General features: G+C 35.1%; 1 protein-coding gene across 5 annotated transcripts in view; it reads right to left on the bottom strand.

Annotated features, from left to right (window-relative positions):
* Nucleotides 1-13,940, bottom strand: part of Synd (protein kinase C and casein kinase substrate in neurons protein Synd) — a 330,834-nt gene that overhangs the window by 33,542 nt on the left and 283,352 nt on the right. For all 5 annotated transcript variants that reach the window (XM_069823135.1, XM_069823138.1, XM_069823134.1 and 2 more), the window contains exons 2-3: nucleotides 6,576-6,817; nucleotides 2,160-2,308 (exon numbers count right to left, since the gene is read on the bottom strand). In XM_069823135.1, the coding sequence (XP_069679236.1) occupies nucleotides 2,160-2,308; nucleotides 6,576-6,789 (363 nt within the window). In that variant the 5' untranslated portion in view covers nucleotides 6,790-6,817. The remainder of the gene's footprint in view (nucleotides 1-2,159; nucleotides 2,309-6,575; nucleotides 6,818-13,940) is intronic.

Consider the following 13,940-nt stretch of genomic DNA (forward strand, 5'->3'; position numbering starts at 1 on the left):
AGCATATCAATGTTTCGCTACTGGTATTTGAAGATATCAGTGTTACAACAATTCTTCACGAATTTGTGTTAGTGTTTACCACATAATACTTGCACACTATATTCAACATAAATACAGAAATGTTGGCATAGAATATAGGATGTAATTTACAATATGTTATTAATTGGTCTTTGCACTAAATTTATTAAGCAAGCCTTTTATATCCTTGTTACGGAATTATTTAACTCGAGAACTCGCAAAATCGATATTAATTAACAATTTAGTAATTATTGTGGATTTTTTTACGGTTTACATTTACAAGAAAACTACAGAGTCAAGCTGCAGAAAAACAATAGTTTTATGTGCAACTATTGCATAATATTCTTACATCTTCATTTTAACGGTTATCGAATCTAAATGGAACTTTAAAATTTTAGAACTACAATGAGCAGTGAAGGTAATGAATTACATCTGATTATTAATTAAAATTATACAAAACTACAAAAGAAAAAAACGACTTTCCCACGGTAAAGAAGATTTGAGGAATGAATTTACAGGAAGAGTGCAAGAGCAGAAGGAGAAGAAGGAGCAGAGAGAAGACGGAAGAGTTGTGTAGAAGAATGGAATTTCGTCCTACTTATATCATATAAATGTATACTCCGAGAGAATATAGCTTAATCAAAAAACAGTATTTTAATACAAATGAAAGGTTTATGTACACATACAATGCTGATCTACTGGTACGCATTTATTAATGGGAAATTAATTTAGGTTTTAAATAACTTTAGTGCCTGTAGTAGGGATATGATGAAGCAAGCTGCTCTACGGACTAAAGAAAAATGGTTGTGATTGCAGCAAAATTGATTACCTTATTACAACAGGCGACTTCACTGCCCACATTGGCAATCAACCAACAAAAGATATCCTGGGTCCGAATGGGGAACATGCATTACATATAAATAATAAAATAATTAAAGAAAATTATTAACTTAATTTCCATAATTTTAAAATTATGATAAGTACTTTATGTTAACCTGAAACACATCTGAAATTTATTTATAATGAAGAAACCATTGCATGGCAGGCATTTCCAGAATGACGACGAGGTGATTTTTGAGGTGGAACGTTTCCTGAACAGCCAAAATGCAGACTTCTACAACCAAGGCCTCCGTCAAGTCATCCATCGTTGGGAAAAATGTGTCGCGCTGAAGGGTGAATATGTAGAAAAGGACTAACACCATCACCAAGTTTCATGGTCGCAGCTTCATTTTTTCGAGGTGATAATTAAAACTTTATGACTACCCTCGTAGACATTAGTGCGTGCATACAAATTTTGATAACACGTATTCAAACCATTCTCAATCAAGGATAGGAAAAGTGAAAATGTTACAAATATCCGTAATATCTAGACAGAAAATAATGTGGGTATTCCACAGTACATAAAAACGAATTAACAAAAGCATCGTATCACGTAGCAGAAATTAAACCATTTATAGAGGCGCAGATTATTAAGGAGTGCTTTCTAGCTGTATGGGACACTTTGTCTGAATTTCCAAATGCAAAACAGAGTACAGGTAAATAAAACAACATATCAACCTGCTCATGTTGATATGATTTTGCAGAGGAATAGCAGAGTCCCCCCTTAATCTTCAAAGACACCAATCATACGTGTTAGTTATTTTAATAATAATAATAATAATAATAATAATAATAATAATAATAATAATAATAATAATAATAATAATAATAATAATGTGTTATAACTGCCATAATTTAAAAAAATGCGTATTTTGTTAAGTTTCAATATTGTAAAATGCATTGTGACTAAGTAAATTACTATTTCTGATTTTTCGCTCTCCTCTAATTTACAGTATAGCGAGTCCCGCTGGTTTAAGAGCTGACATGTTATTAACAAAATGAGGAAGGCAAATTGAAAAGAAAACCTGAAGCTGGAAATTATGTAAACTGTATTTCAAGTATCTTGGATTCCTTCTAGCCAATATAGCCACATCTGTAAATTGTTATGCAAATTCCAATAATGTACTGACGTCAGAAACACAGAAAATCGTTAAATTCCAGTTAAAATTCAGAAACAAATACTTTGTTAATTAAAACGTATAGAAGTACAGTCAAGTAAGCACAATATGCTTATTGAAAGAACAAACATAAACTTGTTTTACCTTATGGTAAGTGTCCTTCTGCCACGTTTTCACCTGTTGCATCACATCGTTGCAGAGATTGTCCCTGACCTTCAGATGCAGGTCACACAACCTGTCTGCCTCACCCAAAACTCCCTTCCACGCTGCTTCTGTCGTACCATACTCAGGACCTAGTCAAGTAACACACACTGTTGTAGTAACTTTCATACTACATTTCGTCTTCACTTTAATTATTATTCAGGGAAATGTATTTGTACACTTAGACAGTAGTAGAGTATTCACACATGCGCACTAGACACGATACAAGGAACGTGTCATCTCTCATTCGTTAGTCATAAATTTAATAGATCACGGAACTCCATGCACTAAATAACCTGAAAATATGCAAGCAACTATGCAGTAAAAACTGTTAAAATATGCGCTAAAATTAAAAATATATGCAGTACAAAATACATTTTACATGTTTATTTGATTTAATATGATATAAATGGAAATAATTGAGGAGACTGCGAAAAAAACCGGCAATTTCCAAAATATTTTTTTACAGGAAATAGAAAAAACTGTATCGAGCGTTCACTTTACAGTTCTCTTATTAGAATACAGAATTACAACTTTAACTGTTTTCCTATAATTGAAGAGCTTTCTCCCAAAATGAGTTGAGTCCACAAAAATGAAAAAAGACGTTTTGCTGTATTTCTACTATTCTTTGTAATCATCACAAATATGCAAAATGTTTTCCATCGAAAGTCACTTTCATGAAGTAAATACTGAGGCAAAAATATGACTACTATGTCATGCAAAACAAGTTAAGTCCACAGCCCGATTTCCATCGAAACACAAAGTCCTTCCCATATTTGTGCAGGAAATAGAAGTCTTATGCACACCTTCACATTTTTTCAGGAAACAAAAGTCCTTCGTGCATGCGCATTTGTTCAGAAAACAGCTGAGTGTGAAGATGGCCGCTGTCAGCAAATACCTTACTATAACAATACCGGACAGCTAGCAGTTCTGCGCGCGATCGACGCTGGTGCTGCTACCTAGGCGGCCGGTGTGGCGAGTCGCGAAACAAGCTGTAATCAACTGCAACTGGGCTAGTTAATAGTTTTATTAATTAGTGCTGTGTTAAAATGTGCTGTTTATAATTGCTACAAAATAACAGCATTACAAATTGCTCCAAATCGTACTTTCGATTTCCGAAGGATCATAAAACGTGAGTCAACAACATTCATTAGTAGGCCTAATTCTTTCGTCTTTGTGTTGATAGAAAAATACAAATTAGACCTAATAAATGAATAGAAGTTAAAATGTATTGGAAATTTTAAGGTTTTATCAAATTAAATTTTATTGTTGTCCACATGCCTTTACTAATTATTTATTACAAGCATCAGATTACTATCAATTTTATCTTGGCAGTTGTCAGCAATGCGTATATAAAGCATTATTGTAAATTCATTCCTAATGTCAAAATTGATTTTGTCTCGCTAAACCAAAGAAAAAATATGTAACAATTAATTACGGAAAGTAATATGAAGTATGCAATATTTCTCATAATATGTAGCTTTGATATAAGATAATAATTTTACATTAAACACTATTCAACATTTCTTAAGTGCTTCATATATTATTGCACATTAGTAACTCACGTTTTAAACAACAGTCCGATTCCCACTATGTTAATATTTGTATTTGTGGACGTAATTCCACGCCGCTCCGCTAGATGTCAGGTCCGCGATATTTCGCACTCACGTCAATGCTGCTAGTATACAGCTGTCCGGTATTATTATAGTAAGGTATTTGCTGTCAGCCAAGACATGAAGGACGACAGAGGTTTCCATAGTGACAAATGGAAGGATGTAAAGTGAAATAGAAACTGTCCATTAGGATTATCGGCCAGAAGATGAGCAGGGGACAGCAAGCGAGTGTGAGGTGAGTCAAAGTATCATGTTTACATGGGTCTGCGTATTGCTAGAATTTCATCCTATTGTTATCAGATGTTAGCCGTTGACCCTAGGGCAGTAAGTAACATGTTGTTGGATGCATGTCGAGGTGTATGATGAGAATTTTGTATAAACGTAAAGTATAAATTTACAAACACAAACATGTTTTGTAAGTACTTTTCCTGGGATTTTGGTCAATAAAAAGCATCACACAGAATTTTTATTAATTTATTTCTTTAGAAACAGTCCTATTTAAAACTTAGATTTAAAATGAGGATTTATTATTTTACCTATGCTGAAAACATATATTTCTGTACAACAATAAGAAACTATCAGGAAAAATCCAGTATAAATCGAAACAGCATCCATAATTTTTTGTCCTTCCTTGGACTTAACTCTTTTTGGGAGAAAGCTCTTCAATTTTAATTTAATTTGAAAGAAATCACGGGCGTGACTTCAAGACAATAAATACTACAGATATATCCATTTACGAGTTGCAGCGTCCAATGAGGCAATGCATTATCGGCACTTGCTCCCGTATTAACTTAGTTAACTTTTCAGGAAGCAGTGTAACCGTCCAGATATTCTAACACAATGGTTCGGTAAAGTATTAGACAATTATTTTAGTGTTCAATTATTTAGAGAATAAAAACTCTGTAAGGCCCGTAACACACTTGAAGAGTTTTCGCTAGCGAGAAATGTGTTGCGAGAAAGAGACAAAGAGCCTTCCTCCACACACTTGGCGAGTTCTCGCTATCACAGATCACACCTCGCTACGATCATCTATGCACTGCCTTCATGCAGAAAGCATTTTTCTGATTATAGTAATGACACGTTGGAGGAAATATTATAGGTTATGTATTTACGTAGGCTATATTGCCGTACTTAAATATATAACCTGTAAGTATACTGTCGTACTTTACAAATTACGTACGAACGCTATGTTGAATTTGAGTATTCAGATGGTGAGGAAATGGAGTTACATGAACATATTGTGTTAATGAAAAGAAAAAGTAGGCCTAAAATTAAAGCCAGAAATATCTGAAAATCACATTGTATCTTACGAAAATAAGGGCGAGTTTTGGACACTGGTTTCGATTTGAATGATGATACGTTTAGGCGTTATTTCAGTTTGAATGGACTACAGTTTTTTGCCATTCGTGATATGATAGAGGATTCTTTGCTATGTTCTGATTAAAATTATGTAAACTGTTAAGACATATAGATATATTATCTCAAATGTTTAATTAATACTATTAAATCTCATCAAAATAAAATATAGCCCTATTTACTTTTAGATAATCTAATATTTGTCTTCAGATTTCTTCTTTAAGTTTCGTGTTTTTATAGTTTTCATCCCGTGTAGGTAATCATATAAATAGGCCTACGGGTGACATCGTACTAGTTCGATAAGTTTCTGACTGAAATTATCAGCCATCTTTCCTCACTTTCAAATAAAAGCAATACAATTCATCGCCACCTGTGATATGGTTTTCTACATTCAATCGTCATAAAGAGTATAAATGTCAAACATCTTTGATAAATGTGTCAAGAAAATTCGCTGAGCTACCGATTCCAACGAGAAACTCGCGCGAGGTTTTTGCCTCGAACGAGAATCTCTTCCAGTGTGTGGACGTCGTCTATTTGAATCCATATTATCAATCTTTGAATTTTCTCGCAACACATTATTTCTCGCTAGCGAAAACTCTTCAAGTGTGTTACGGGCCTTAAACGTGTTAAATGTATTTGTAAATTTCGTCGCAAATATCCAGAATCTCCCATTACCAACCAAGTCATATCTTCATGCACTCATTCAAAAGAGTTTTATACGTCTGAGATTGCTGATTAATGATTACAAAGAAGAGCTACAGAGGTGTGAAAATTATTAGAATAATCTTAATTTTAAAGGTTTTTTAATAGTTCCTTCACAAATATTAATTGAATTGATGAATATTGGTATATATTATTATACTGATGTAGGATATATTTACTACTAACAATGCCGGAAAGCATTGTTGTACATTGGTATTTTTCTTATTTTACAATTGTTATGGGAATTCAGAAATTATTATATTATGTTGGCGGAATTGGAAACATACACAATTATATGCACAAAACAGATGTATACGTTCATTTGAACCTTGGCAACAATGTAAACGCAAAGAACAATTTGTTTAAAGCATTTCTTAATTAATTTTTTATGTTTCCAATTCCGCCAACATAATATAATAATTTCTGAATTCCCATAACAATTGTAAAATAAGAAAAATACCAAGTACAACAATGCTTTCCGGCATTGTTAATAGTAAATATATCCTACATCAGTATAGTAATATTATATACCAATATTCATCAATTCAATGAATATTTGTGAAGAAACTATTAAAAAACCTTTAAAATTAAGATTATTCTAACAATTTTCACACCTCGGGAATGAATAATAGTTATGATATAAGATCATACTGCAGAATGTTAACCTCGTGAAGTGTATATAAATTACCTTTTTCAATTAGGTCGTTCCATTTTTTGGACCACCCCTTTAAGCTCTTTGCATACGCCTTCTCGATGTCTGACCTTTCCTGGATGAGTGTCATAAGATCGTTACACAGCTTGTACCCATCCTCGATCCTTTTCGTCGTCCGTTTATAGTTGCCCGGCTCCCAGAACGAGTCGCTGGTTGCTATCAGCATGTTGTCGTCGCTGTGGTGAGACATCTTCACGAAAATTCACCCCACAGTCCACCTGAAAACAAAAAGCACTCGTTAAAATATGTTACAAATAAACAATACTAAAAGGAAGAAGTGCATTGCACATCAACACCAATACAACTGTCAGTAAAATAATACATTTTATTTTACTTTCAAAAATTCATTTTGAATGTTACATAATAATAATAATAATAATAATAATAATAATAATAATAATAATAATAATAATAATAATAATAATCCGTGGCGCTACAACCCGTGAAGGGCCTAGACCGACCAGCGGGCTGCTGGCCTCACGCCCACATGCCGAAGCAGAGGTGGACGATCATCCAACCAGAATGGAAGTATCGTGTGGTTAGCACGATGATCCCCCAGCAGTTATAGCCTATATATTATTTTAAAGTATCGAAGTACATATGATATTTCCATGCAGATATTCTGCGTCATCATACCATGAAAGAGTAATGGAACGGAGAAAAATTCTCTCCGGCGCCAGGATTTGAACCCGGGTTTTCAGCTCTACGTGCTGACGCTTTATCCACTAAGCCACACCGGATTCTACCCCGGCGTCGGACAGAATCGTCTCAGTTTTAAGTTCCAACTCTTGGGTTCCCTCTAGTGGCCGCCCTCTGCACTACGTCATAGATATCTATGAACCTAGGACCGGAGTCCACACATGTGCTGAGGTGCACTCGTAATGAGTGACTAGTTGGCCGGGATCCGACGGAATAAGCGCCGTCCATTATTCTTTCATGGTATGATGACGCAGAATATCTGCATGGAAATATCATATGTACTTCGGTACTTTAAAATAATATATATGATATGCGATAATCACTTCGTGATTTAAGACGGCGCTTATTCCGTCGGATCCCGGCCAACTAGTCACTCATTACGAGTGCACCTCAGCACATGTGTGGACTCCGGTCCTAGGTTCATAGATATCTATGACGTAGTGCAGAGGGCGGGCACTAGAGGGAACCCAAGAGTTGGAACTTAAAACTGAGACGATTCTGTCCGACGCCGGGGTAGAATCCGGTGTGGCTAAAGCGTCAGCACGTAGAGCTGAAAACCCGGGTTCAAATCCCGGCGCCGGAGAGAATTTTTCTCCGTTCCATTACTCTTTCATGGTATGTTATAGCCTAGCTGGTATTCGCAACCGGATTTCGCTACCTATCGTAGCTCCCCAAGTGCATCACGATGCTGGGTGGGCACCGGTCCCATACACTGGCCGAAATTTCATGAGAAAATTTCTTCCCCCATGAGGACACGAACCAGCGCGCATTCCGTAACGCGAGTCCTAGGCGGGATGCCTTAGACCTCGACGCCACGGCGCGGGACTTGAATGTTACATATCTATCCAAAATACTGCCTAGGACTACATACTGTACATAAGTAATTACAAAATATAGTTTAACTAGATAATCTAGATGAAAGAGTAATGGAACGGAGAAAAATTCTCTCCGGCGCCGGGATTTGAACCCGGGTTTTCAGCTCTACGTGCTGATGCTTTATCCACTAAGCCACACCGGATACAACCCCGACGCCGGTTAGAATCGTCTCAGATTAAGCTCCAACTCTTGGGTTCCCTCTAGTGGCCGCCCTCTGCACTACGTCATAGATGTCTATGAACGCAGGACCGAAGTCCACACATGTGCTGAGGTGCACTCGATATGAGTGACTAGTTGGCCGGGATCCGACGGAATAAGCGCCGTCTTAAATCACGAAGTGATTTACGCATATCATATATATTATTTTAATGTACCGAAGTACATATGATATTTCCATGCAGATATTCTGCGTCATCATAAGATGAAAGAGTAATGGAACGGAGAAAAATTCTCTCCGGCGCCGGGATTTGAACCCGGGTTTTCAGCTCTACGTGCTGATGCTTTATCCACTAAGCCACACCGGATACAACCCCGACGCCGGTTAGAATCGAGTGCACCTCAGCACATGTGTGGACTTCGGTCCTGCGTTCATAGACATCTATGACGTAGTGCAAAAGGCGGCCACTAGAGGGAACCCAAGAATTGGAGCTTAATCTGAGACGATTCTAACCGGCGTCGGGGTTGTATCCGGTGTGGCTTAGTGGATAAAGCATCAGCACGTAGAGCTGAAAACCCGGGTTCAAATCCCGGCGCCTGAGAGAATTTTTCTCCGTTCCATTACTCTTTCATCTTATAATGACGCAGAATATCTGCATGGAAATATCATATGTACTTCGGTACATTAAAATAATATATAGATAATCTAGGCCTATATTACCGCTCCTACTGCAAGCAGAATAATAAAATGAAGTTATATAATCTGATAAGAATATTCTTTTAAATACACTTTATCATTGAAAAATGCCTTACAGTACTCTTAACGTTAATCTATTATATTTTATTCTTCCATGTATAGGTTTTCAGTCTAAGTGCCGTGTTATATTAATATTTCGTAATGTCCTCGTCACATTACTTAGATATATGCTTTAAATAATTAATCATTTTAAGAATAAATTTTTAGAAATCAATAAATATTTTCCGTCTCTTCCTTGCCTAACAGATCGGAGGCCCGTTTCACTGCACTGACTTACCTTTTGGAGATAATGGGTAAACATACTTTATGGACGTGTGATTAATATGACTATTATATTTTTACTACGTCATACTAATTTTGACCAATAAAACGGTACGAAAGGACGTCTTTCAACCAATCATGGCTGCTTATCACACAATTTTATCATTTCCCTAGCATTTGTTTGTTTTTATCACTTCCCTAGCATTAATTTTTTTTTGTTTCCCAACATTTCAAACTGAAAATTCTTTACGGTATTATAAAAGATGCTTCGCGATCGTCATTTGTTTCCCGCATAGATAGTCGACTGAAAATGGCGGCTTCGTTCAAACGTTTTGGTGAAAGTGAAATAGAATTTTAGTAAGTCAATATTTTATTATATTAGAGTACTTTATTTCTTCTAATATTTATATACTTCTTTCTGTTTTTATCACCTCCCTACCATTTGTTTCTTTGTTTGCCAACATTTCAAACGGCAAATTCTTTACGGTATTATAAAAGATGCTTCGCGATCGTCATTTGTTTCCCGCATAGATAGTCGACTGAAAATGGCGGCTTCGTTCAAACGTTTTGGTGAAAGTGAAATAGAATTTTAGTAAGTCAATATTTTATTATATTAGAGTACTTTATTTCTTCTAATATTTATATACTTCTTTCTGTTTTTATCACCTCCCTACCATTTGTTTCTTTGTTTGCCAACATTTCAAACTGCAAATTCTTTACGGTACTATAGGTACAAAACATGCTTTGCGATCGTCATTTGTTTACGGCATAGACAGTCAACTGAAAATGGCGGCTCCGTTCAAACGTTTTGGTGAAGCTAACTTTAGTTAAATAGAATTTTAATAAGTCAATTAATATTTTATTGTATTAGAGTACTTTATTTCTTCTAATGTTTATATAATTTCTTCTAATCGTGTAATAGTCAATCCCACTCGAGTTTTGATTTTCTCTAGATAAATCAAAACCTCTAGTGAGATTACTGTTGATAATAAATCCCTCCGCACTATATACATACAACAAATAATTTAGGTTGCTCTATGTTCTACACACATAAAATAATTTTCAAGAGTTATCAAATACTTTCCGATGTATTAAACATATTACATTACTGCATGAAGTCTGACTAGTGCAATATGTATCTAGTCGGCGGTGTATGCAATGGAGGGGGAAAGGAACTGGCCACCCTACCCTACTATCTCCTGGCCTAGTTGCCTCGTAAGTGGTGCCTTTTTGGTATCACTTGTAAGGTTCATACCTGTCTCGGGACAGTTGACTAAACAACAACAATAACAATACTAGTGATTTTTGACTTTATATGTTGCACAAAAATTAATTAAAAATAAAAATAAAAATAGAAGCTATAATATCGCCGAAACAGATTGAGTAAGAATAAAAAGGTTATGTGCCCATAAAACACAATTTCTAAGAAATGGCAAAATATGAATAAAATTTTGAGAATAGTTAATCATGGGATTTTGCCTTCTTGTCATAATTATTTTTATGGCATTTCCTTCAAGGAAGGACATACTACCTTTGTCAATAATGAAGATTACACCAAGACGAATCAACCAGTACCAATAACTCATTTTTTTCCGATTTTTTGGACATACAAACTTCCTGCTTTTAGCCATCGATATTAATCGAAAAAAAAAACACAAGTTGAAAACAATAATCGCCATCAGACGTCACTGATTGCATCAAGGAAAATACGCGACTTTAGCATGTTGCCAGCAACAAGGGCGCCAGTTCTTCTAATTATGTATTCGCTCATGTCAATGAACATAATTGCAAGTCATCCCAGGGTCAACGTCCCTGAACACCAGAGGTGGTATGCCAAAGAATATATAAGCTGCAAGACACACCCATTTGATTCAGCACTTTGCAAGTTTCTCCACTGGAAAATCAATGTGTTTATTTTAAAATTTTCGTGAAGAACGTATGTCGACTTATAGGACAAAGGTTACCTACAATTATTAATATTTTCATGTAAAAGAAGGACACGCCTGTGAGTGTAAAGTCTCATAGTCGGAAGTTAATTATGTACTACGTACATATACGCAATTAAATTTAACGCTGATACAGCAATTAGTGTCCGCTTCAAGTTTTAATTTATCGTAATCATAACTGTAATCGTGGTCAACACTGAAACATGAACTAAATTATTCTCGATTCGTATAACAATATTTCTCATTTGTTGTAATGATGTAGTTACATGACGGAACGACGATTCATGAATACTAACGAACACGGAAGAAAAATGAAAGTGCCTTCAACAGGTACATATAACAGAAAATCCCGCATATTTTATCACAAATTGTCTGAACAATAAAACTGACAAGCAAACGTTCTGATGGGGGCAGATAAAAAAATTATTTTTTTTTCTTCCACCATGTTAATAATGTCAAAAGAAGTGCTTATATAAATTTTGGCCACTCGACCGCAATTACGAGGCCGTCCAGAACGTGATTCTCCTTGGTGTCGTTTATAGAAAAAAGCACAATTTTATGGAAATATGTATTGAAACAGATACAGCAATTGTTGCGCTATTTGTAAACATATCCCCCATTGGAATTGAGATATTTGTTATACCATAGGATCAATTTTTGTGTCGTAGAAGTCAGCCGCCTCAATTCAGAACCAGCGTTTGACTGCGTCTGCACCTCTCTCTGTCGATCCTATGATATGAGAAATGTCTCAATTCCGATGGAAAATATGTTGGAAAATAGCTCAACAAGCTGTGTCCGTTCTAATAAATTTGTCCAATGAAATTGTGTTTTTTCTTTCTGTTAACGGCCCCTGGCGAATTTATTTTTTTACGGCCCTCGTAATTGCGGTCGAGTGGCCAAAATTTGTATAAGCACTTCTTTTGACATTATTAATATGGTAGAAGAAAAAACATTTAACTTTTTTATTTGCCCCCATCAGAACGTTTTCTTGTGAAGCATTCTCTGGAACGAGAACTTTACTACAAAATCTTGACTGAGTACAGGGCATCAAACATTTTAGATCTGGAAAAACAACATTATGCAGAACCGACATTCAATTGTTTCTAGATGGCGCTATGTTTGTTGGAGGGGAATTATATTTTGCCAAGAGGGAGATGTGTTATTAAGGGTTCAAATAACCTATGCTGGAAACGGAAAAGCGATGTAATGTAGGTACAGTCGTTATTCCAGGGAACGCCTCTTTAAGAATGAAGACAGTCGAAAATGTATACATGCCCAATATGAAAATGACTGTGAAATTTCATATGTTTACTTTTTTTATTGGTTCATTTTACGAAGCTTTATCACTGCTATGATTATGTAGCGTCTGAGTGAAATGATGATAAAATCAGCGAAATGAGTCCAGGGTTCAGCGCCGAAAGCTATCCGGCATTTGCTCTCAATGGGTTGAGGGAAAATTTCGGAAAAAACCTCAACCAGGTAATATTTGTCCCAACCAGGATTCCTGTATTTGAAATGTAATTTCTAAAACCATTTTTATTCGGTAAGTTATACGAATTTGTAACATTCTAATTTATAGCCTATTTCAGAGATGTTCCTAAATTTCGCACATCATCCATTATGTAATTTCTCTATAGTAACTTTCCTTTTTTTTTTTTAAATTAAGAGCGGAAATAGAGGTTTGCTATTTCGAAATTGATAATGAAACGCCGATTTTTTTATTTATTTTTTTTTTGCTAATAACTGTAACATAAAATATAATATATACAGAAAAACTTTAGCTCGCCCCCGAAAGAGTACAACTCGTGCTCAGGGGCGGATTCCTGAATTGAAATTAATAATTATACAATACAATTTGTCTTATGTCTACTATGCAATTATAATATATAAATTTAAATTTACAATTTTTCAATTTTTATAAAATCCATACATAACTTTTTACATTTAATACTAAGTTAGAACTATTAGAATTGACAAGATTAGGATATTTAAATATAAATTTGTTATATATTCTTGGGCCTAAATTACTACTATGATTAAATAATGTAACATTATTGCATTTTGGTTCAAACAATTTTAAATAATTCATACCGTTTGTTTCATAACTATGAGAATACAATTCAAAATTATTTCGATTTTTATGTATGAATTTTATTAATACAATATAATAAATTTGTCCTATGTTAAGTAGGCCTACATTAAAGTCTAAAAACAATTTTTGAGATGGAAAATCAACTGGTTTATGACGACATATTTCAATTATTTTCTTTTGTAATGAATAAAGTGGATTAAAATTGGATTTAAATGAGCTACCCCATCCTATAATTCCATACATAATTACCGATTGAAATAAAGTTAAATATATTGTGCGTAATAAACTTATTGATAAGTAATTCCTCAATAAAACAAAATAATATACTGAATAATTTCGAGGGAAAAATTGTTCCGGGGCCGGGCATCGAACGCGGGGCTAGAGAATCGGTGTCGGGTGGAGTTCCCGGGTAGCTCAGTTGGTAGAGCGTTGGTACGTTAAACCAAAGGCCCCGGGTTCGATGCCCGGCCCCGGAACAATTTTTCCCTCAAAATTATTCAAATTCACTTTACAGGGAGTTATACCTGAAATCTTGATTTCCAAATAATATACTA

This window comes from Periplaneta americana, chromosome 4 (genome assembly GCF_040183065.1).
Source record: "Periplaneta americana isolate PAMFEO1 chromosome 4, P.americana_PAMFEO1_priV1, whole genome shotgun sequence".
In the NCBI taxonomy this organism is placed as follows: Eukaryota; Metazoa; Arthropoda; class Insecta; order Blattodea; family Blattidae; genus Periplaneta; species Periplaneta americana.